The sequence below is a fragment of the Furipterus horrens genome, unplaced genomic scaffold (assembly GCF_987537825.1).
Source record: "Furipterus horrens unplaced genomic scaffold, mFurHor1.1.pri manual_scaffold_9, whole genome shotgun sequence".
NCBI lineage: Eukaryota > Metazoa > Chordata > Mammalia > Chiroptera > Furipteridae > Furipterus > Furipterus horrens.
In genome coordinates, this window is record NW_028327179.1 from 42,050,557 (window position 1) to 42,074,626 (window position 24,070).

Here is a 24,070-nt window from a genome sequence, read left to right on the forward strand (position 1 = left end):
CAGCAGCCAGGGTCTAATATAAATTCTTAAGAAAAATATCACCACTGTCTCCCTCAGCCCAGACCATTCTACCCCAAGAACTCGAATTAGGTACCAATTTCCTATTCCCCTATTTGTACCTCATTATAAGACTTTTTCATTGAGGTACTCACTATACTAATGGTATTTCCCTATCTAGAGCCCAGAAGACACAATTCTTGTCATGGTATTCTTTGAAGGATCACTACATTTAAATATGTATCTTAAAGATTTGTGATAAGCCATAAAGAACATTTAGGCAAAAGTATTTTGAAGCTTGTTAAGTACTCTGCAGAAATGAGTTGTTACTATCTTCACGACACCTAACACAGCTCTGTTCACACAGTGTTCAAGTGTACATTGAATAGAAGTGCACATTGAAATGATGACATCGAGGTTATATTAGGTACTGTGTTTATTCTACATTCTGTTGTTTATCATCATGTGGTCCTAGTAAAACATACTGGTTGTCTCTTAATTTTATTTCCAATTTATTTTATGTCTCCTGGTATTAGCTTCCTGAATAATCATACAAAAAACAAGCTAAGAATATGCTCACATCCCTTTTTAGCTTTTGTGTAATAAGCTAATTTTTGTGTTTGGATAAAGGGAGAAGTGAGATACAAAAAGAAGGGTGGAACATACGTTGTCATACTCAAGACTAGGTTATGGAGCAGGACTTCCCATTTCAGGTATCCGGCAGATCAGACTGTGGCCTGGCAATGAGAAAGTCAGAAAGGGTCTCATTGTTATTGGCTCTGAAAATAATTTTGGAATACACCTCTAATTTATAGAATACTACAATGTGAATACATTTCCTTATAAGTATATGTATTTCCTCTCTCCATAAGAAAAAGCCAGAAATCCATAGCGCAGACTCCTTTGATAACCATGAAAGATTTTTCACATTAACCCTACTTTCCAAAATATCTTCTGTTGATAATATTAACTCCAAGAGCTGTGTGGTTCTAGCCAGGGCGGGATGGCAGATCCGTGGTTACAAAGTGTCCTTTCCCTTGCAGCTGTCTAGTTCTTACTATGCAGATGGGGGATTTATTTCTCCTTTTACCAGCAGTTCTTTTTTTTCCTCACTCAGGACTGTGATCCTTTGTGATCATGTATGACTCAGTCAGTGGCAGGAACACTCATAGAATTGAGGAGTTTTCAAATGTGTCCAAGTGAAAGGGACCAGGGTTTCAGAAATGAGGAATTGCTCCGAGGGCTGTCTGCATATTAAAAAGGGGCTCTGACTTCCTTCCCATGAAAAGTAGATATTCATAGTTTTATAAAATGCATCTTTGTCCTCAAAAAAGAATTTTTATTCTTGCTTCATTGTGTGTGGTCAGAATAACAGTGAGAATAGTCAAACTCAGAGAAGGTAGATGGGAAAATCAGTGCAGAAGAGAAATCTTGATCATAAAGCTAATTTGAATCATATGGTTCATTTCTTGTCATGTGTAAATGTCTAAATAATTACCTCTATTCTTCACTTAAATTTTTGAAAGTATACATAAATATTTATTCATGATTATCTCTAGCATATTCCTACATACTACTAATATTAAATCAATATTAAATTGATAGTAAAGAATAATTTAATGTTAGTAGCTCCTATTTCATATTTTGCAAATTAAAATATATAAATGCTTTTATTTTATATAGAGATTATTATATATACCTAGACAAATTATATCTATACCATATAGTTTATCTAAGAAACAGATACAGTTCAATCCAATTAGTGGTTGGATATGCTGTGCCAGTAATTTTATCATGCAGTGTACTGAACAAGTATTGACTACCCCTGAAGTTTACACCAAACAAGTGTTTACTTTTTTTTACAAAAGTCACCGTAAAATAGCCATACAGGATAGCATGTTCATAACTGTCCAAAAAAAAATCCATAGTTATATTCACTAAAATTCTTGGCACTTTTATTAAGCAGGAACTGATATTATGAAATCTAGACCATGATGCCAATTACTGCAAAACTTTATTTTTGTCAGTCTTTCAACATATAATTCTATTTTGAATATTGTGTAATTTATTTGTGTAAAGAGATTCCAGGTAAGCAGCTTGAGTAATTTGTTATGAAATGCTGTTTTGGTCTCAATATGAGTTGTAAATTTAAAGTTGGAATAACTAGGTAGTTCAGGAAGGGATTGAGTTGACATATGTGTTTAATTTTTTATCACATCAAACTTGACTTTCTATCAAATCAAACATAAGTGATAGTAAGGTAAATGAATCAAGTCAGTAACTATAATATAATTATAAGAAGGCTGAGTGTTCTCATCTTTCAAATAATTAAAATACCAATTTCTTAATCTCAGAACCAGATATTTATTATAATATGACATTTTCTAATATTGCCAACATTCAGCCACTCATATTTTTAGGGTTATTGAGGATCAGTTCAATCCCTTTCAGTTATTATCCTTATTGATGGAAAAATTATCTCATCCTTGGCCAGTAGATATTTCTTCAAGCTGACTTCTAAGTCTTTGTGATATAACCCTAATAGTTTTGATAATTTTCTTTGCTTTCTAGAATAAAAAGTTATTCCAAGCCCACTTTGTACATCTATGGCTCCAGATCATTTAAAATTTTTATTTTGTGGTCTTTTGTTGATTTGTATGAGTTCATTATATAGTAAGAAAAAAGAAAGCCTTTGTTTTTTATTTGAGTGAAAATTATTTGTGGTGTTTTTCCCTGTGGTATTTTTCTTTAAAACTTTAAGTTATATTATTTACAATCATTCTTTTATGTCTTCTGGACTTTCCTCTTATTGTAAAGGCACTTTTTCAATACCCAAGATTATATAAAAAACTTTTGTATCTTTTTCTGTTCCTTGTACACTCCTGTGTCTTATGTTTAAATTTTTGATCAATCTGGAATTTGTTTATAGGGCTATAGGACATGAGGTAGTAATCAAACTTTATTTTATAAAAAATGGCAGTCCAGTTGTCCAATCACCATTTATTGAATAATCCATCATTTACCCACAGTTCTTTGAAATTCTATCCATATTAATGTTCACTCTTACACAAAATTGACTTTATAATAGAGTGCAAGATTTTAAAGTTAACTGTAGAACAACAAAAACAAAAACAAAATGCTGAATGATATCAGCATTGTACACCATTGGGTTTGATGTGAAACCTAGTTGCAAACCGTTGGATTTGTAAGAGATCAATTTTCTTTTCATATAAGGTTATGTCATATATTAAAATTTTCTAGTTCTTGTAGTTTTCCAGTCTTCATTTTTTCTCTGAGTCTCACAACAGTCATAGGAGATAGCAGCACAGAAATAATATTTCTTCTTTATTATAAGTAATGGAATTGAGGTTGAAAGATGTTATGGGACTTAAGTAAGAACAAATCAAAACGTTTGTTATCTCTATTTTGGATTAACTATCTTTGTAAAACATCTTGACTCTTATTCTAATTCTTATTACTATTTTTATTCTCATTCTCCTTCTTTGTCTTTTTTTCTAGTTTATGAGAAACCAGTATGAGACCTAATTTTATTTCTGCCATTGAAATGATGTATTTTCTAATGTGATTCAACTATTAAAGTGTAGTTACTAGAAATTGAAATATAGTTAATAGAGTTATTAATGAAGAAAGTTAGCCTGCTATATCACAATACATATTACTTGCAGTGACCTATTCATTTTGGCTTTGCTATTTGTTAAACCGACAATTAGGCTACTTTGCTTAATTTTTATGGGGTTTAAAATAAATAGTATGCCTCATGCTTCTTAAATTCAGTATTGACTGAATACTTGGAACATAGTAGGCTTCTTAAGTGTTTGTTGGATTATCCATACATACCTAATCACAATGCAGTGGGAATAATGTTGCACAAGATACAAAAGATACATAGCTTAGTCCATGAGAAAAGTTTTGCCTGGGAAGTCTTGGAGAATATCAGTAAAGTCGTTTTTCAATATCATTTTCCCATTAAGTAGAAGTTAGTGTTATAGTACAAGGCAAGACTGAATTTCCTTTTCCCAAAGGGGAAGTGTAATTGAAGAGCTGCCAGTATTATTATGCAAAGAACCTTTAAAGAAAGTCAGTTAGATTATGCTGCTGAGCTTTGATTGGATGGTGGGAGTCATGAGGGATCAAGCCTGAAGTCAAACTGTGAAGGTTAGTTAAATAACGAGGAAGCACCAACGCTTTATGCAGACAGAGAACAACATGATTATATTTGAGAAGATGATGAGGAAGAGATAGGCAGCAGTGATGATGTTGTTTGTAGTGAAAGCAGGCTTCAGGACAGCATAATTATTAAAGTTCAAAAAGTAATTGCTTCTAATACTTTTAGCACACCCAGGTATATATATCTGGTAGACGGAGCTGTCAGTGTGGAATTTAAGAGAATATTGGCGTAAGGTTGGGGCATTCAGCATGAGGAGGAGAATGGAATCCTGAAGTAATCTTTAAAAGATACACAAAAGAGAGGGAAAGATTATTTTGCCTTCAAATATAGGGTTACGCAAATACCAATTTATGATTCAGCAAGAGAAGGTTGAGTTAGAATTTTATTTAGATGTATTATATGCTTTAAAATTTTTTTTTGCTAGTATCCACAAGCTCTTCTAGGAATATTAAAGGAAAAAACATCGGAACATATTTAGTAAATAAATAATGAAATAAATATTTTTCTTCTTTAAAAAATCTTAATATACATTTTAAAACCTTGATTATACATTAAAAGACACTCAACCATTCCCAGCGATACAAACGTACACACCCCTCTCCACCCACTTACAATGGCAGATAGGACAGTAATACTGGAAAATGAATATGGAACTAGAAGACTGAGATTTGCAAAGCCTTACCTTGCCTCTGATTCCTCACCTATAAAAAGAAATGATATTTGTGAACAATATTATTGACTCTTACTTTGCAGACTTATTTTCAGGATGAAATAAGATTATGTATGCAAGAATGCTTTCTAAATTTTAAGGTATTATTCAAATATAGTGTATTATTTTTAGAGAAAAAGATGTGAAAACCAAAGCAATCAAAATGCAAAACTATTAGCCTTAAAGTCAAAACATTTACTAACAACTTTATTCCCTTTTTGTATTTTTTTTTTCTGTTTGTTTTTTCAGTCTTTGGGAAATGTTTCAAATATTTTTTAATAAGTTTTTATTGCTTGTCAGAAAAAAAGGGAAAACAAACACATGGTAAAAAAGTAAATCATTTAAAATTAATTTGTGAGACATTATTAAATAGCTATTTGGTAAAGAATTAAAGTGCATATTATGGTTATTTATTCTAGACATTTATGTACCAAAACTGCATCTTTGTTTTGTTTTTATTGTTGACAGATATATGTGTATGAGCCTTGTGTATATTACTTTTTCTCTAACCATTAGCAATAGCTAACATAATAAGTGATTTTTGTTTTGTCTTGTATTTGTAATATTCTGGTTTACTTTTTACCTATTTTATATGGGACATTCTCATTTTGTTTAATTGCTATCGTATTTAACACCTGATAAGCAGTGACTCGCACCTACTGAAAATAGCTTACAGTAGGCTTGCTGAGTTCCAAAGTCCTAAAGGGGAAAATTCTCCTGGGAAGATACACCATTTATTCTTTACAAACATTTTTTTTTTTTTTCTGAAAAGCACATGCTTCTGTCCACGTTTGTAACCTACATGTCCTGCTTTCTCTCAAGCACAGGAGGATCTATTGAAAAACTTCACATCACACTGAAACAAAAAGCGCAGCCCACGCTGTTAATGCTCGCTATGTCTTGTAAATTTAAGCCATGTTACTCAGGCAGAAATTCCAGCTGTTAAAACATAGATAATGGAAAGCCAGTGTAAGTCATGACCAACATTCTCAGTAGGGTTAACACCAACATTACGCATTACTTGAACCATAAACTCGATTGCTTTGGGGTCATTGACAATGTCATCATGCCTCAAGTTTTCTGGTTGGTTTGGTTGCTGAATTCCACTTCATGGAAGAAAATTGTATTACTCACTTTTTAGTATTTTATTGGATTGTACGCTAAATTATATACTGCATTTAAGACCACATTGAACTCTCAGATAAAGTAAGAAACTTTCTTTTTGAATTTGTAGTTATTGATGTTATCTTGATCTCTGCAAAATAAAGCAATAAAAGTTTGGAATTTGCCTGCTTTTCATCATAGTTTCAGTACTACTTAGTATAATAAATTTTCTTCCTTTGTACTTGCTTTTAACAATTTTCACACCTCAGTTGTATAAAGTTGCAAAAATAATATAATGAGTCCTGAGAAATTAAGATGAATTGGATCAGCGTATCTGTCATATGTAGTTTAACAAGATAAAGAAAGCCTCTGTTCTAATATCATGGACCAAAATCTCAATTAAATTATTAAAAACTAATAATTTAATTGTTTGGAAAAAGTAATAACTGAGTCTTTACTCTGAATTCAGTAACGAAATTTCATTACCAAACAGCACAAGATACCTTTTTCTTATAAAAGAAAATAATCAGTCCTCTGGGAAAAGGAAAGCCTTAACCAGCAAATGATTTTACCTCTCTGTCTCATCTCCGTATTACTTCAATTACATAATGCCATTAATAAGGTCTTGGGAGATAAAATAAATCACCTTTATAATTCTTCAATATTTTATTTTTAATAACTACCATGAGATATTAAATTATGTTATAGTTATCCTAAACTTTAATATATTAATCCTGGCAAGAGTCCATCATAAATTGTAAAAGTATATATAAAAATATATTACCTTCATTGAATAGCTGGGGAAATGAAGAACATCTCTGTTCTTCCTTTAGTCAAAGCAATTTAATGTTTTACAATGACAATCAGAATAGAAAAAGTAGAACCATGATGTTGCTGTATAAGCAGCCCCAAGAAAGCATGCACAACATATCACAGCATAAATAATTTGTACACATTTCCTAGTTCAAATCAAAACATCCATCTGTAGCTATGTATTGTGAGTTGTTTTAGAGCTATAAGAAAATAGGCAAGGGCTGTGCAGGAAAGGAGATAAGAAAACTATCTGTTTCTGTAAAGGTAACATTTATTCAAATGACATAAACAGCTGTGCATTTAAGTGCCACCTTTATTTGACACAGGTGATCAAAGATAAATGTCTCATGGGAAGTTTCCTCAAAGAAACCCCACAAACCAGTAGGGAAGAAAGTCAAGCAGACAATTATAATACAGAGAAGCAAATGATAGAATAGAGGGATCCATATGATGCTATGGGGAGACAAAAAAGGTAAGGAATCAATACTAGGTCAGGCAATGCGATCCTATAAGGACTCCTGCCACTGATAAAGTCTAGTCATTGTTATTCTAAACACAATAATGGGCCCAGGTAAGAGATATTCAGAAACCTTCAAGTAGTTCAGAAAAGCTTATACACAGAGAGTCAGGATAGCCTTTTAGAGATAAAGAAGTCCTATGTTTAAATTCTCTTATATAAAATTCTAAAGACTTTAGTTTGTTCTATGGAGGCTAACAGAAATCAATGAAAGGTTTTAAGCAGGGAAATGATAAGAGCAAATTCAGATTTCAGAAAGAACGCTGGCAGCATTGTGGAGAATTAATGACTGGGACCAAGGAGACTGCCCAGGAGGCTGGTGTTAAAATTAAAGTGATAAGTAGTAAAGTTGTGAATCATATAAGTGCGGAGGAGCAGGCAAACAATGTTGAATATTGCTTTAAAAAAAAAAAAGTTAAAGAAAGCTCTATTTGGGGTAATTTTATGAGAATAGTAAAAAATGGGGTTTGGGACTTTGTTTTGTTTACAACTGTGTTTTCAATTCCAGGGTGAGGCCCTGACATGCAGGAAACATTGAGTTTTTTAAAATAATTACATAAATTATGTAAACCTATTTTCTCTGTCCAATATAAGGTGTAAGATTGTCTGCTGAGTGCTGAGAGAGGTCATAAGTTACAGTGCTTGAGTAAATAGCTACTCAGAAGAATTGTAAAATGACACAACCCGAGAAACATAAAACTGTCTTGACAGTTTGGAGGATTGTTAGTTATTGTTTTATATTTTTGGAATGGTTTTCTTTAACAGTTATCAGTATCCTACGTTTAAGAATGGGAAAGGCAGACACATGGACGAGGGAACAAGGGACAAAGGAATTGAGGGCCTTACTAAGGGGCAGAAGGGGGAAGGACTTCTGTATTTTGAAAAAAATACAAGAGTCCCAACCCTGGAGGCTTGCATGAGGTTGAAAAATATTTATAGTGTTATGAATAGTTGTGTAGATAAGCTGGAAGGGGAAGAGGCTGTGGTAGTGAACAGAACATCAAGCTTATTATTCCACACTTGAGCAGTTACACTGAACAATGAGGTCTAAAGTATGGCCTTGGTGTTGTGACTGAAATGTAGAGGCCCTGAAGATCATTGCCACTGAGGAGATAGGAGCCATGAGGCCAGATTATGGAATGGGCACATGGACTTTGAAACTCCCACATACGGGTGGATTGAGGATGCGGAAGAACTCTGTGAAGGTGGATGTGATTATAAAAGTGGATGATACATGTGTCAGTGAAGGAGAGTGACAAACTGGAAGGATTGCATAGATTGATGGCTTGGGTCTTGATAGAATGGTTGATGGTATAGTAGTTTGGAGTTTAGATGGGGGAGCCTGAATTATATTAGTGTTTCCTTGCAGAATGTAGAGTGTGGGTGAAAAGGGAGCCACCATTTAAAAGAATTTCGTCAGGAAACAGTATCCTCATAGGAGTATTACCAGTTTTCTGTGGTTATTGTAACAAATTAACAAAAATATAGTAGCTGAAAACAACACATTTTAAAAATCTCATAGCTCTGTAGGTGAGAAGTCTGAAATGATTCTCAGTGGGCTAAAATTAAGCTGTCAACAGGGTTGCATTCCTTCTACAATATCTAGAGGGAGAATCTGTTACCTTGTCTTTTTCCAGCTTCTAGCGACCACACATACTGCCTTTGCTCATGGCCTCATTACTCCATCTTGCAAGCCAGCAATGAATGGCAGGTCTTGGCTTGCTCACACCACATCACTTCAGTTGGTTCTCCGCTATCACCATCACATCTTCTTTGACTTTTTAAAGGACTTGTGATTACATTAGTCCCGCCTGGATAATTCAGGGTAATCTTGATATCTGGAGGCCCTTAATCACATCTGCAAAGTCCTTTTGATGTGGTAAAATATTCAGAGGTTCCAGGGATTAGGACATAGACATCTTTGAGGCTCTGTAACTTTGCCTAGGATGAGAGGTCTGGGTCAATTCAGGCAAAGAGATGATGAAGCATGTTGCAAATTGAGTGTCATCTTAGGGGTTTACTTACTACGAAGTAAGGATTTCAGAAGGCATGGTGGAAAAGTTTGGGAGGGCCAATAAAATTGGTCCAGAAATACAGTTTTAGTATATATATTATCTCCAGTAGGAATTATCATTATAAATTTGTTCATGTTTCATTATTTAGTCAATGGAAATTATAGCCAAAGATCAATACGTAGAAAATGGAAGTTTTCACTTTGTTCATAAAAGAGGCAAACCTGTTCTAGGTTCGATTAGCCTTAACCACAGACGGATTTTTTTAACAACGTCATAAAGCATTGATTATAGTAAGTGAAAGATAATTTCATGTTCTTACTTATGCTGACATTGGCTTTTTTTGATTAACTGCCCTGAGGTATCATGTAAATATGCTTTAAGGTTATGACTGCACATAATATACTTAGATGAAATTTACTGAGGTACAACTGAACAGTTGTGATGAAGTTATTACTTGAATCAATAAACTAGACTGGGCTCAAAATAATAAAAATGTAAAGTTGCATATGATTATAGCCATACTTAGAGTCTCAGTCACTCATATAAAAAATGTCAATTATTTACTAGCTTTTACAATCAAATATTATTTTAGTAATAACAGCGTAATAGCATTTGTTTATAAAGTACAATCTGGGCAACATACTTTTGTGACAACTTCATTTAATTTAGTAATTTAAAATAAGTAAAAAAGCAGAGATACAGTATTACTGTTTTTCCAGGCATGCAATGATCCAGATCAAGAATACTGATAATACCTGTATTACACTCCTGGGGAAAGATATGCTCTGATTAATAAAAAGAAATATAGAGCTTTCTGTGCTATGTAATACCATCTTAAATAATAATTAAAATATTTATCTAACAATCTGCCAAGTTGGGGATGGGGTCAAAGAAGATCTATGTAAAGTAATAAGAAAGAGGATTTACAGAATGTACAAATGTTTAAAACAACTCTTCATGATTTTGTTACAAATATTATAGTTTTTGAAATAAACATTATCATTGTCTTCCATCTTCGTATTATTTGACTCCTGGAGTATTATTAACCTGGTGTTATGTATGGACAAGGTGACTGTATCCTGTGAAGATTTGGACCTTTCTTCTCTTTGTACATAAAGATAATGGTGCTTTTCTAAAGCAGGAATGTTCCAATAGTTTATTATTTTAAAATCATTAGTGGGCTAAAAAATTAGAAACCATAAAACCCTTGCATTTTTATCATCATTGGGGTATAATTGACAAAATTATGAGATAAAGTGTACATCATGATGATTTGATATATGTATATATTTATACGTGGAGAACATATGTATTTTTAAAATAAAATTATAGCTATGCCTATCATTTAAGCTACTAAAATATTTTTTTTAGTAGTCATGTAAAACTCAGGCAAAAAAATTTAATTGTTTATTTTAAACGACTATTTTTTGAGGTAGTTTTAGCTATTAATCAAATAAATGAGAAAAAGATATTTGAAGTCTCTGGAGGTAGGTGGAAAGGGTTCAGTCAAGGTGTATCTAAGTTTGGACCTGAGGCATAGATCTCTGAAAATAGATCAATATTTACTACTCAGTGCTGTGTATTCTCAGCATCAAAGATGAAGCTTTCAAAAAAGGATGTCTTTTTACACTCAAATTGATTTATTTTTTATATATTGCACAGAATCATGCCTCATACATAACTAAAATCCCAGGATTATTCTGGGTTTCACTTAATAATTTTCAAAATGTTAGGCTTATAAGCTTTTTGAATATAATTTCCTGTCAAGTTGTCTCTTTTCCTCAAAGTTGAAGATGCTGCTATGTCAGATTGATACTTCATTCATATGCTGAAATTCACAAATCATCATAGCCTTGGGGTCCTAGATTATGTTTTATATTTATAAAAACTTGTGACTTTTCTAAGAAATTGTAACTTCATTTACTTCCTTAAACTCCACAATTCTTCAAAATTTGAGATGCTTTTGATTTTAGAATTCTTACAGCTTGTATTTACTCTTTCACCGACTTGATAGTTTAAATTTAAATAAATGTATTTTATTTGAATAAATAAGCAGTGTGCTTGTTTTCTTTTGCAATTTCAATTTTCGGGTTTAAGGTATCTAATTATATCCATTAGATAAATCAAGTTTATCAGTTATTATTGATAAAAAGCTAATTATCACAGAATTTTGAAGCTGTAGAAGTTTTAATTTAAGAAAGCAGTTCTACTAAGAGAGTAGATTTTAAAAGTTGTAATCACAGAAAAAAAATGTTTTGTTACTACCATGGTGTTGAATGTTAACTAGCCTTATTTCAGTGACCATTTTGTAATATATATCAAATCATGATGTTTTACATCTGAAACTAATATGTCAATTAAAAGAATAAACTAAAAATTAGAAGAAAAGACAACAATTCAAACAGTATAGGAGTGTACAGTAAAAAGTAAATAACCATTCCCCCTTGCCAATAAAAGAAGTTTACTATATCTCTTCAACAGCTTTATATAAAAAAATTTGGACTTTTGACTATAATAGAATTTTATTTTTTTCAAAAATTTTAGGAAGTGACAGTGATTAAAGGGGCAAGCAGTTGTTATATTCATAGACTTGGTCATTTTATCCTATGTACAATGAATACTATGGATCTGTTTCACAAATTTAGATGAAACCCCTTCAGCATGGTATTAGCAGGGCAGACCAATAGTTAGTTATAACTCATTTGAACAAACTGTTTCTTGTCATGTCTTTGCAAATTTTTTATCTATGGAAAGGGAACACAAAAATGTCCCAAATGATTTACTGGGGTCCTTACTCTCTACTAATTTGTGTAAAGACTCCAAATAGATAAAACATTTTTTTTTACTTAAAAGAACAGTTTAGTCACATTTTGTGTGAGGGGGACATACTTGTTCTATAAGAATTTGTTCCATTACTAGGATACAAGTGGAGGGTGACAGGGGGCAAGTGAATTCTGCATTTACCAGGAAGTTCAGGAAAGGCAGAATCAGAATGGTGATTTTAGGATATCATAAAGAGAAGAGGAAAGTGTGCCAAGTAAGAATGGCAACAGAGGGCCAGAAAAGATAAAGTGAAGTAGTTGGAGTGGCTAGGAGAATCAAGATCAAGTTCGAGAGAAGTGCCTGTAATTCCCAGAGGTTACTCAGGACTCACAGGATTTTTATAGGTTCATAACTGATGGATGCACAGTGCTACTCATATATGCTACACTGGGCAGGATCGGCAGTATGCGATTACAAAGTGCAGTTGACTCTTGGACTGCATAGGCTTGAACTGCCTGGGTCCAACTAGACATGTTTTTTTTGTTTGTTTTAAATCAAGCACCCACTGTATTTTTGGACTGTGATCAGGGATCCGTGGGTGCAGAGGACTGACTAGTTATATGCAGATTTTCAACTGCACAGAGGCAGGTGCTCCAACCCTGTGTTTTACAAGTCAACTATAATTCTTTCTATCAGATTTTCAATATCAAATTTTATTGCCACTTTTCCAAGCTTTCTTTCATTTAAATCATTTCTAGCATTAGTAGTAATTATTTATAAAATATATGTTAATGAAAACCTTTAAATCTAAAAACATTCCAAGAATATTTCTGTGGTTATGTGCTTGCAATAGAACCAATAAAGTAGTAGTTTTACATGGAAATATTTATTTCAGTACCTCATTTGTATAAAGCCAGACTGAAATGTTGCTCACAGTATGACATTTATGTGTGTGTGTGTATATATTATATATATTCAGGTAATTATACAGTAATTAGTCTCCAACTTACTAAATATTAGATGTTTATACAAAGAATATGTGATGAAGAATAAAGTGATTGGAAATAAGTATTTCAGGTTGTTGATGAAAAATTTTACTATTGTCTTTTTAAGACTATTCAAAAAAATCAATAATGGTCTTGTGGAATAAAAACCCATTCCCACTATGGCTGATGTGGCTCAGTGGATTGAGTGCCAGCCTGTGAACCAAAAGGTCGCCAGTTTGATTCCCAGTCAGGGCACATGCCTGGGTTGTGGGGCATGCAAGAGGCAACCTCACATTGATGTTTCTCTTCCTCTCTTTCTCCCTTCCTTCCCCTCGCTGTCTAAAAAAAAAAAAAAATATATATATATATATATGTATATATATATATGCACACACATAACATACACACATATTTACATGTTTATCATTGAATCTTCTTCTTAGTAACATTTTTTTAGCAGTTTTTATTTCTTTGGAACATTTAACTGACACATCTCAGAATAACTAATACTGTCTGATCAAGTGATAAAAACTGCCAATTTCATTTACTTCGTTGACTGCATATTTTTTAGGAGGAGTGAAAAAACCCATGTGGACCTGCAAAACCCATGCATTTATTTATAAAACCCAGTTTGTTCCTAAATAACTTGATGTTACTCTCCAGTACCCTATTTACAGTACCTGTTTTGTCAATAATTAAAGTTGGTACACACATAATGGTATTTGTGGTTTTCTTTCAAGGAACCCGTGTTTCACCTGGAATCGCACAGGACCGAGAGAGGAAGGGGCAGGTGTCCTTTTGATCCCGACTCCTCTTTCATCTCCACTTTAATTGGTAATTATTGCTGCTGCACACATCAGGTGGTCATCATACTGATTTTGAAACTTCAGTTATATTGCTTTGGTATTTCTTTATATATGTTGCCTTGTCATATCTATCTGTTTTGCTGGGAGCAATGGTATTAAAGTGTAAGCCATGATAACTTGAGCCAATTTAACTGTAAAATAAGTGCAACTGCTACTAAGTGTGTGTGTCTCATTCTGAAAACACAAATTGTCACTTAATACCTGATATAAGGCATTTTTGTATTGTATCACTTATTGTAAAAATTTCAATTATATGAATATTTTATGAAAGTTTAGCTAGAGAAACTAAATTATTTTAGCATATATCAGTTCTTTATGTTTTAGTTATTCTATGATTTTAGGGAAACTTTAATATTCCCTTCTCAGTGCCTTTCCCTGTATCAGTAGAATTCAAGAGAAGTCATCCTAATTGAAAACTTTAAAGTTATTTATATAAATTCGTGTTAATCTAGAATATAAACTATAGAAGTCAGCCAGCTCAAATGACCACTAAATGTCCATATTAGAATAATAGAATAAGCTGGCCATGCCTGTAGATTTCAGTTTGATTCAATTAAATCAGATGAAGTACCCAAGAACCTTACTTAAGAAACAGCAAAATACTTTTTTTTTTATCTTTTATACTACTTGGGGTTTAAAATGGCACACTTGTTAAAGCACTCCAGCACTGTGATGGTACAGACAGATGGATGAGTTTCCAAGTGTAAAGTGGAAGAGGGGGATCCCTGACACTTAACATGGGTGCTGTTAGGGATCATTCTGTGTTCTCAGTATTGAGAGGTTCTGACGTAGGTATAGTGCGATGTACAAATTTCTCTTTAACATTTGCAGTGCATAGAGTTATATGCTAACATAAGGCCAGCCTGTTTACAGAAAAGGAGAATGTGTAAAACACATGCAGAGACTTCCTATTTTAAATAAATGGTAAATTTTAAAACTCCTTATTGATTATTCATCAAAATATCTTCTACTTGATTTAGAGCGGATGTAGATGTTCCTGTGTACTCTAGAGACTATGTGTTCGCTGACGTTATTTCAGACAATTGATTTTGGTGGGCTTTGCATCTCCCTTCCTCCACAACCGCCCCCCACACCTCACTCTACAAATACATATATTTATAGAGCAAAATTTTATTAGCTCTAATTAATAGGAAAAGTTTTATTTACTTCACCTTCACAAGATGAGAATTTCACATAGAATTAAGTTCTTCAAGGGTTTGAATACAGAGACATAATATTTTAAAGAATATAAAATTGTAAAAAATATATTTTAAGATACATTGTATTTCTCTGCTGACTTCTGTATGTGTGTGTGTGTAAACAGGATATTGAGGAAAGGAGGTTTTTAATATGGGAATAGTGTTGCCTAAGTCACTTTAGACTTAGGGGGAGTCAAAAGTTTAGGAATGAGAATGCCAGATCCATAAATATTAGAAATTCTTGTAGATTGGCAGCATTTAAATTAATATACATGCATTTGATGGACTTATACATATTTTCCTAATGTTTTATTGATTTTTTAGCTGCAAATATTTAAGATTGGAATATGCCTGAATGAAAGAGACTGTCTTATCACCTTTCTTTTACCATACAGTATCTTGTACAGAAAAGGCCTCCATAAATATTGACTGAATGGAAAACTCACTAGGGTTTCTAAATAAGCAAAAAAACAAAACAAATTTGGGGATATTACAAATAATATTGAAAGTCAGAAAGTACACAGCAATTTCATAGTGATATTCTCAAAAGATCAGAACATCATTTATTTTTAACAATTTACTTAAATTGTTAAAAGTAGGTTTTGGGTTTTTTTTTTGCTGCCCTGCCACTCACTACTCAGACTCCCTGGAGCTTGTTTATGCGTGAAGCCAGAAATTTAAAACTGAATTTTTTAAGAGGGGAAACATTACTGGAGGGATATTTCCAAGTGAGTTTCATTGAACCTTCCAAATCGAATTATACTCTGCTGAAATGTGAAGTACTTGCCATCTGGGTGGCTGTTTCGCTTATTCAGAAAAGAAATCAAATCATAAGGGCCCTCCAAGCTAAACAGAAAAGTTATAGGATAATGCCTCCAAAGAGAAGAAATAAAAATATAATTCTTCTCATTTATCCACTAGCTTTCATCCCGAAGTACCTTTGAGAGATCATTCATTCACTGTGGAAATGCAGCAGCCACTGGGATGGAAACCTGATAACCTATGTCAGCCAGCAACTCTTTAATGGAGAGGAAGTAGAAATAACTTACCCAATTCAAAAAGCAGTAGGAATTTGGGCTGGAAAAATGGAGCTACCTGAGTTGAAATTTGGCAAGCTCAGTATAGGTTACTCTGACGGGGAAAGAATGCATTAATATGCTATTTTCTGACCACACACATTCTCTGCTATGGGTCAGGACAAGACTTCAGTGAAAAAGATGACCATCTTCAGGCCATTGCTCCTTCTTTGTTTCTTTGTTAATCGTTTCTCACACTTGACATTTAATGTCTGCTCATTAAGATGCACTTTCATGATAAGAAAAAAAAAACTTGAATTTGTAACAAAACTCATAAAGCTAACAAGGCTCTCAAAGAAAAATATGTGCTTGCAAATCACAGCCTTTTTTATAATTTCTTTACTTTAGATACAGTTTTTATGTCACTTACTTTAAATTGACATGGAATAAAAGCTTACTGTAAAATTGAATAAAAGAATGAAGATTATTGGCTAGATGAAACATATTAATGAATACATTTTTATTAAACTATAATTTAATTTACTAATAAAATGTTAGTAACTTGTAATGTTTCTATGTGAAATATAAAGAGTAAAACAAGCTCCTTCCTGAGCTATCTTCTCTGTATGTTCAGAAACCAATCAAAATGAAATCATCTATTAATTAGGCCTACTCTTCAAAAGTCACTTGATATTAACAATTTATTTTGGTGGCATATAAGTTCATATTTCAGAAGTAATATTTCTACAAGTTTAGCCATGTTTACTAATACCATATTTAAAGCAGTTTTAAGGATACAAGACATTACAGCCTGATATTTAAAAGCTTGTTGGAACAATTAATATTTAGTAAATAAATTGCTACATTACTTGCCTATACCTTTCAATTCATCCAGAGATACTAGGATACTTATAAGTACTTAACTAGCCACTGAATCGGTAGTTTCGTGACTGGTCAAATAAAAATTCTGGACACATTTTCTGTATATTTTATGTTTTTTGGCCAAAAGGAAAAATAATAGTTGACGTTTTTATCAGTTATATATGATGTATTATTGCATTATTATCCTTATTAAGTTGATAACGCCTTCAATAATTTTAAGATTTCCCTTATAATTTGCCTTCTCAGTTCTATGGTCATTTTTTTATAACTTTTCATTCTGAGCTAGATTTGTATTATCAGTTCCAGGTGTAAGTAAGTACCTACCATACCTGAAGTGCCTAAGGTATACTACTGATATTCCTGTTATACAATATATATTACATTTTACTAGTTTTAGGGGAACATATTAATTTGTCATGTGCTTTTTGACACTTTGTTTTGAAAGTGTGTGCTTTGTTGTCAGGATATTTTTAGGATACTTCTTAAATTAAAGACTCACTAAAGATTATTTCAACAAATAACCACGAATGTTTTACAGTCACTCGTTTTATTTTTATGCCTTTTTGCCCTATGTTACGTTTTTTTTTTAAATAATTTATTTATTTGTTTATTTATTTTTAGAGAGAGGGGAAAGGAGAAGGAGAGGCAGAGAAACATCACTGTATGGTTGCCTCTCACTCACATCCCCAACTGGGAACCTGACATGCAACCTAGTCATGTGCCCTGACTGGGAATCGAACCAGCGACACTTGGCTCTCAGGCTGACGCTCAATCCACTGAGCCACAGCAGCCAGGGCTTATGTTATGGTTTTTTTTTTTTTTTTTTTTCTTCACATTTCTCATTCTACAATGTTTATTTTCCCATTTAAGAAAAAGAAAGAGGGGGAAACAAGGGTAATACAGAGAAAGAAGGTGAGCAACTCTCTTATACAGCCAGACGTTCAGGGAGAGAAAGAGCTGGCTGGCTTGTGAGAAGACACAAGTATTTAAAAAGAGAATGTAAATACTCCCTAAAGCAACACACATCTCAGTGCAACCCAAGGCTACAGCTTTCAGAGCCAGCTTCAGGACTTCATCACCAGCCATCAGCTCTACTGAAACCAAATCAATTCCCAGGTCTAGGATTGCATCAGTTTGGTAGCCTGTTGGTTTATCTTAACAATCTTAAGCTTAGCCACAAGGAAGATGGCCTCTTTCTGCCTGGTGATTCCTAGGCAGCCAGCAGCTGATCTATTATCGTGGGTTCACATCCTTCACCAGCAAGGCAATCTGCTCCTGCAGCTGCCGCTCCCCTTCCCATGCTTTGCTCTGGCTTCGGCACTTTAGCAGCTCTGTCTTATGGCTCTCGTGATACATAGGGCAGTAACTCTGTGGTTCACACAGCACCATATATTCTAGAAAGAAGTCTCTGTAGCCCCCTTTAAGGATATACAGCTCTGGGTAGTACAATGCAGGATACTGGTTCAGGGCCCTGTCTTCTTCTCTTAGAGAGCAACACATTCGAGGACCCCTCTCTGAGGAGAATTCACAGTGTAGCACAATGATTACTCTTTTCTGGGCATCCAAAGAGACAACGGGTGTCTTCAGAAATAAGTTATACAGTTCTTTCTGACTGTATAAGTTTAAGGCTCCCTGGATGTGTCCTCCCAGGTACTCATATGGATAGCAGCAATCAATGATATAAAACTTCTCAATCAGACCCTGGAATTTCCCCAACAGTAAGGCAGCCACTGTTTCTGGGGTGATGTACTTCAGATCTTGGTGTCTCCCTGACACAGTTGGCAGCACACATACCTTGGCCTCTTCTTGATCTTCCAGGGAAAACTCCATCAATTCATCTGAAATCTCCTTTGCCTGTTCTTTTTCTAGTTCTAGAATTTTATCCAATTTTGGAACTGTAATGATGGGACTGCCCAGATATTTAATTTCACTTTCCACCAAGTTTCCATTGTCATTTTCTTTATTTGTGGATGAGTTACATATTGCATCTTTCTTCCTGTTACCATGACCCAAAGCATTTGGAGTGCTACAAAGCAGCTGTGCTGGGCTGCATTTTATAAGGTGCTAGTGATGATTCATCTGAGCTAACTGTATTTCCTGAGATCCTGGAGAATCCAAAGGACCAGTCCCATCAAGGTTTGCAAGAGTGGCAAGTTGAGTGGCAGACATCACCCCACTGCTGAGATTTGAAAGATCAAGGCAACGTTTTGGGGTTCCTCCAGACAAAATGCTTAGGTTTGCAGAGTCACCAAAGATTTTGTTCACTGGCATTCTAGGGAGATCTGGACAGATGGCAAAGGAAATGTCTCTCTCCAGGAGCAGGTTTAATATCTTCTTCTGATGGGACCTAAAACTGGGCCCCGTGCCAGGGCTGTCCTCTCTTGTGGGTGAATTGAGTTCTGCAGACATAGTCTCCGGAGAAAGGGAAGTGGATGGGGGTCTGTCACAGTGAAGACTTGAGCAGAATTAAAGGAATTCTGAGGAAAGGAGGCAATTAACCAGACTACAGTTCTACTTCTCAACTGGATTGACCAGGGTCAGGATTTGCAGCTTATCTTCTCAGGGCCTCAGAGCATGAATCTTATGTTACATTTTTAAGGAAATAATTCTACAAAACTTCACAGCCACTGAAAATTTTTTTCTGCACTTTCATCTATAATAACAAGACCTTTGTGAATATATATCCTCATTATGAATTCTTTGACTTAAAGGCCAGTCTTGATTGAATGAAAGGGAGTTGGAATACATGCAAGAATAATTTAAGTGATTATTTTAAGCTCCTGATAACATTAAAACTTCTTAAAAATGGATAAATGTTTCTTTTAAATTAATTCAGGGCAGAGATATAAATGGATAGTTTTCCAACAAAATAGGACTTGATAATATCAAAAAATGAAAAACTCAAAATGAAGGTAAAAAATAGCTTCATAATTACAACCTGTATAAAGGTAACAAGTGAATGTGCTAGCTCTTTTCTTGAATTCATCCCAACTATATAAAAACTTAGGCTTAAAGTTATTTTCTTACTGTGTTTCTGTCCCTAAAGAATATCTGCAATTTCTTATCCAGGACTCTGCTCTCTCACATTTGGCAGGATGCCTGTTATCCACATGCTTACTGTTGCTTCTGGCCATAATTGCTAGTCTCTAAGGAGCTATTTGAATATTTTGCTTATGGTTTCTTCAAAACAAACATAACAAAATCAAAGAAATGAGAAGAAAAAGGTTCTACTCTTCAATTCCCCGTTGACCTTCTCTCCCTTGGGAATCTGACTTGACCATGTGGCATCACTGTCACTGGTTTGCCACCAGGAATACCGAGTCTCGCCTTGGGTGTCAGCAGATGCAAATGAACAGGCTCCATATATTTTTCTTCTTCCTTCAGGCCTCAGAAACCACCTTCTCAACGTTGATAGCTAGTGCTGGCTATCTGCCAAAACAAAACAAAAAACCTGACAACTACATAACTATAAACAAAACAAAAACACATTCTTTCCAGCACAATGTGAGGGTGAAAAGAGATAATGGATTCTATGGATCATTTTTATCCCTCTTTATCTTCTCAAATGCGTCTTGTTTCTTTTTGCAGTTATGCGTATCATAGTCATTCTGCATAATAGCACATCTAAAGTAGAATAATTTTTTTACAAAATTGTGCAGTTTAGTTATGAAATGAGGCAGTTAAATCAGTCTTGAACTGTGTGCTTCCCATGAAACAAATGTATTCCACGGTAGATTTGGAGACATTTACAGCATAAATAGGAGAAACGCTTAAGCAAACCATAAAAAGATAAGAAGGCATGAAAAACTACTGTGAATTTTTCTCACTAAACAAGTGAAATCTATATTTCCAATATGGTGACTAGAACCTCCAGTTGATTAATAAAAAGCTCTTGGTAAGTTCCAAAAAATATTAAGGCAATGCAATACTCTTAGCTAAAATTTCAATTAGAATTTGTATTATAAAAAAGGAGTTATGTACAAAAGTATTTTAATGATGCATTTTTAAGTATATTTTATTATATTTTTACAATAGTCCCAATTTTTCCCCTTTGCTCCCCTCTGCCCAGTACCTCCCTTCCCCCAGCAATCCCACCCCCCTTAGTTCATGTCCATGGGTGATGCATATAAGTTCTTTCCTATACTATTCTTAACTTCCCCCTGCCTATTTTGTACCAACCGATTATGCTTCTTAATCCCTGCACCATTTCCCTATTTCTCCCCCTCCCCCCTCCCAGCTGATAACCCTCCAAATGATCTCCATACCTATGATTCTGTTCCTATTCTGGTTTGCTTAGTTGGATTTTGTTTTTATTTTTTAGATTCAGTTGTTGATAGTTGTGAGTTTGTTGTCATTTTAGTGTTCATAGTTTTGATCTTCTTTTTCTTAAATAAGTCCCTTTGACATTTCATATATTGATGGCTTGGTGATAATGAACTCTTTTAGCTTTACCTTATCTGGGAAGCACTTCATCTTCCCTTCCATTCCAAATGATAACTTTGCTGGATAGAGTAATCTTGGCTGTAGGTCCTTGCTTTTCATCACATTGAATACTTCTTGCCAGTCCCTCCTTGCCTGCAAAGTGTTTTTTGAGAAATCAGCTGATAGTCTTATAGGCACCCCTTTGTAGGTAACTCTGCTTTTCTCTTGCTGCTTTTAAGATTCTCTCTTTATTTTTCACCTTTGACATTTTAATTATGATGTATCTTGGTGTGGTCCTTTTTGAGTCTAGCTTGTTTGGGACTCTCTGTGCTTCCTGGATTTGTATGTCTATTTCCTTCACCAAATTTGGAAAGTTTTCCCTCATTGTTTTTTCACATAAGCTTTCAATTTCTTGCTCTTCCTCTTCTCCTTCTGGCACCCCTGAGTTGGATGTTGGCATGGTTAAAGTTGTCCCAGAGGTTCCTAAGCCTCTCCTCATTTTTTTCAATTCTTGTTTCCTCATTCCATACTGGTTGACTGTCTTTTTCTTTCTTATATTTCAAATCATTGATTTGAACCCCCATTTCCTTCCTTTTACCATTGGTTTTGTGTGGATTTTCTTTCGTTTCACTTAGCATAACCTTCACTTCATCCCTTATGCATTTGCCGTACTCAAGCGTATCTATCAAGCCTATGAGCATCTTCATCACCAGTGTTTTGAATTCTGCATCTGTTAGGTTAGCTATCTCCTCATCTGTGAGGTTGGCTATCTCCTCATCACTTAGTTCTCCCACTGGAACCTTGATCCATTCCCCCTTTTGGGCCATACTTCTCTGTCTCCTCATCTTGACAGGCTCCTGTGTTTGTGTGCCTCTGCATCCCAGGTAGAGCTGTCTCTCCTGTTACGTTGTGAGGGGCGGAGCCTTAAGGATTCGTCCCATTTCACCACGTTGTGGCACTGTATGTGGGGGAGGGGTCAGAGAGGGAACAATGCCACTTGCTCAGCACTTACCCCTTTTCCAGGCACTTCTCCCACTTCATTATGGGACTGGCGCCTCTCTAGCTGTTGCCCTGGCTGCTGTTCCCAGAGTGGGTGGGTCTGCGGATGTTCTAGGACCGTGGAGACCCTTTAAACAAGTGGGCTCTGCTGAGAGACCAACAGTTTCTTCCTCTGTCCCAACCTCCTCTGGTTGACACAGTCAGAAGCAATGAGGCTTGATTTTCCCTGGTGCTGGGACCGTGAGCTTCATGGTCTGGTCTGATGCTAGGAACACTTCCCAGGTGTCCCTCCCCACTTTGTAAATGTGTGACTGCACTTTCCACCGGCCTGCCACTGTTGCCACTGCTGCCCCCACAACACTGCATCCTTTCCGCCCCAGCTCCACCCCTCCTACCTGTCTGGATGAGTATTTCTACTTTATATCTTTGTTTGTTGGACTTCAATGCAGTTGATTTTCTGGAACTTATGGTTTTCTCTAGTTTTGAGGTAGTTGTATTTCTTCTTAGTTGTGGAGGGAGACCCAGTGTGTCTATCTAGGCCTCCATCTTGGCCAGAAGTTTTAATGATACATTTTAACTTAGAATTACTTGCAGTGAAACTGTTTGTGTATATCACCAGGAGTCAAATGAGTGTATCATTTTCTTTCATATAAAAAATTTAGTGTAAACAGAATTTTTTGGAAGGGACTGAAAGTATTGGGAACAAATAATAGAAGAAAATGGAGTCCCTATGTTCATTAATTAGTATAACTGAATAACAAGGCTTCTTAAGGAGCAAAAATTAAAAACAAAAAACACTACTCTGTTAACTCATAAATCCCTAAGAGTTTTTCTTTCTTATGATATTTCTCCCTGAAGCAGTTTTGAAAAATCAAAATCTTATCTTGAGTTTTTCTTATTATATTTCATAGCTTTTTCATTTAAACACCTAAAAGGGGTTTGGATATATTCGTTTATTAATTCATTATGTCATTAATTGATTCAACAAATGTTTATTGAGCATTTTATGTATTCCAGAGGCAGTACAAGGTACTGGAGACAAAAGAATATATAAGACACATCAACAAATATGCATTCTAGTGAGGCGTAATGTCAAACACATAAGGAGTTAAATAACATATAGTAGGACGAGTTACATGATAGAATAGCTGTGGGGGCTATGGCGGTATTAGGCACCATGAAATTAACAGAAGTTTTGTCCTGGAAGGGTTTAAGGAGAAAATGGGCAATAGCTAGGTAAATGTGAGGTAGAGGGGGAAAGGGAGTGAAGAATTCCAGGCAAGAGGAAGGAGGTGGGGCACGCTGTACAGCAGAGAGACCATAAAAGCTTAGCAGGCTTAAGAAATCACTTGCAGGTCTCTCTAATTCTACAGATACTGAGACCATTAGATATTGAATGGTTTTGCCAAGTCAAACAGCAGATTTTGAGCTGGAGGCTTACTTTGCCAGATTTCCAATGCAGAACTATTCCCTGTATTCTTGTATCTGTACATAGAGACTATTGTTGAGCATGACAATGATAAGTTACATTCACCTGTCAAAATACCCTGCAGATGTGTTTTATTTTTTAATTATAACCACACCTGACCATTT

The 24,070-nt window shown here is 34.7% G+C and overlaps 1 protein-coding gene and 1 pseudogene across 1 annotated transcript in view; one reads left to right on the forward strand and one right to left on the reverse strand.

The window, feature by feature from the left end:
- Nucleotides 1-24,070, forward strand: part of SEMA3E (semaphorin 3E) — a 260,410-nt gene that overhangs the window by 178,829 nt on the left and 57,511 nt on the right. The window contains exon 5 of the mRNA XM_090287281.1: nt 13,834-13,927. Coding sequence (XP_090143407.1) covers nt 13,834-13,927 — 94 coding nt within the window. The remainder of the gene's footprint in view (nt 1-13,833; nt 13,928-24,070) is intronic.
- On the reverse strand, nt 18,290-19,465 carry LOC150001647 (M-phase inducer phosphatase 3 pseudogene; annotated as a pseudogene).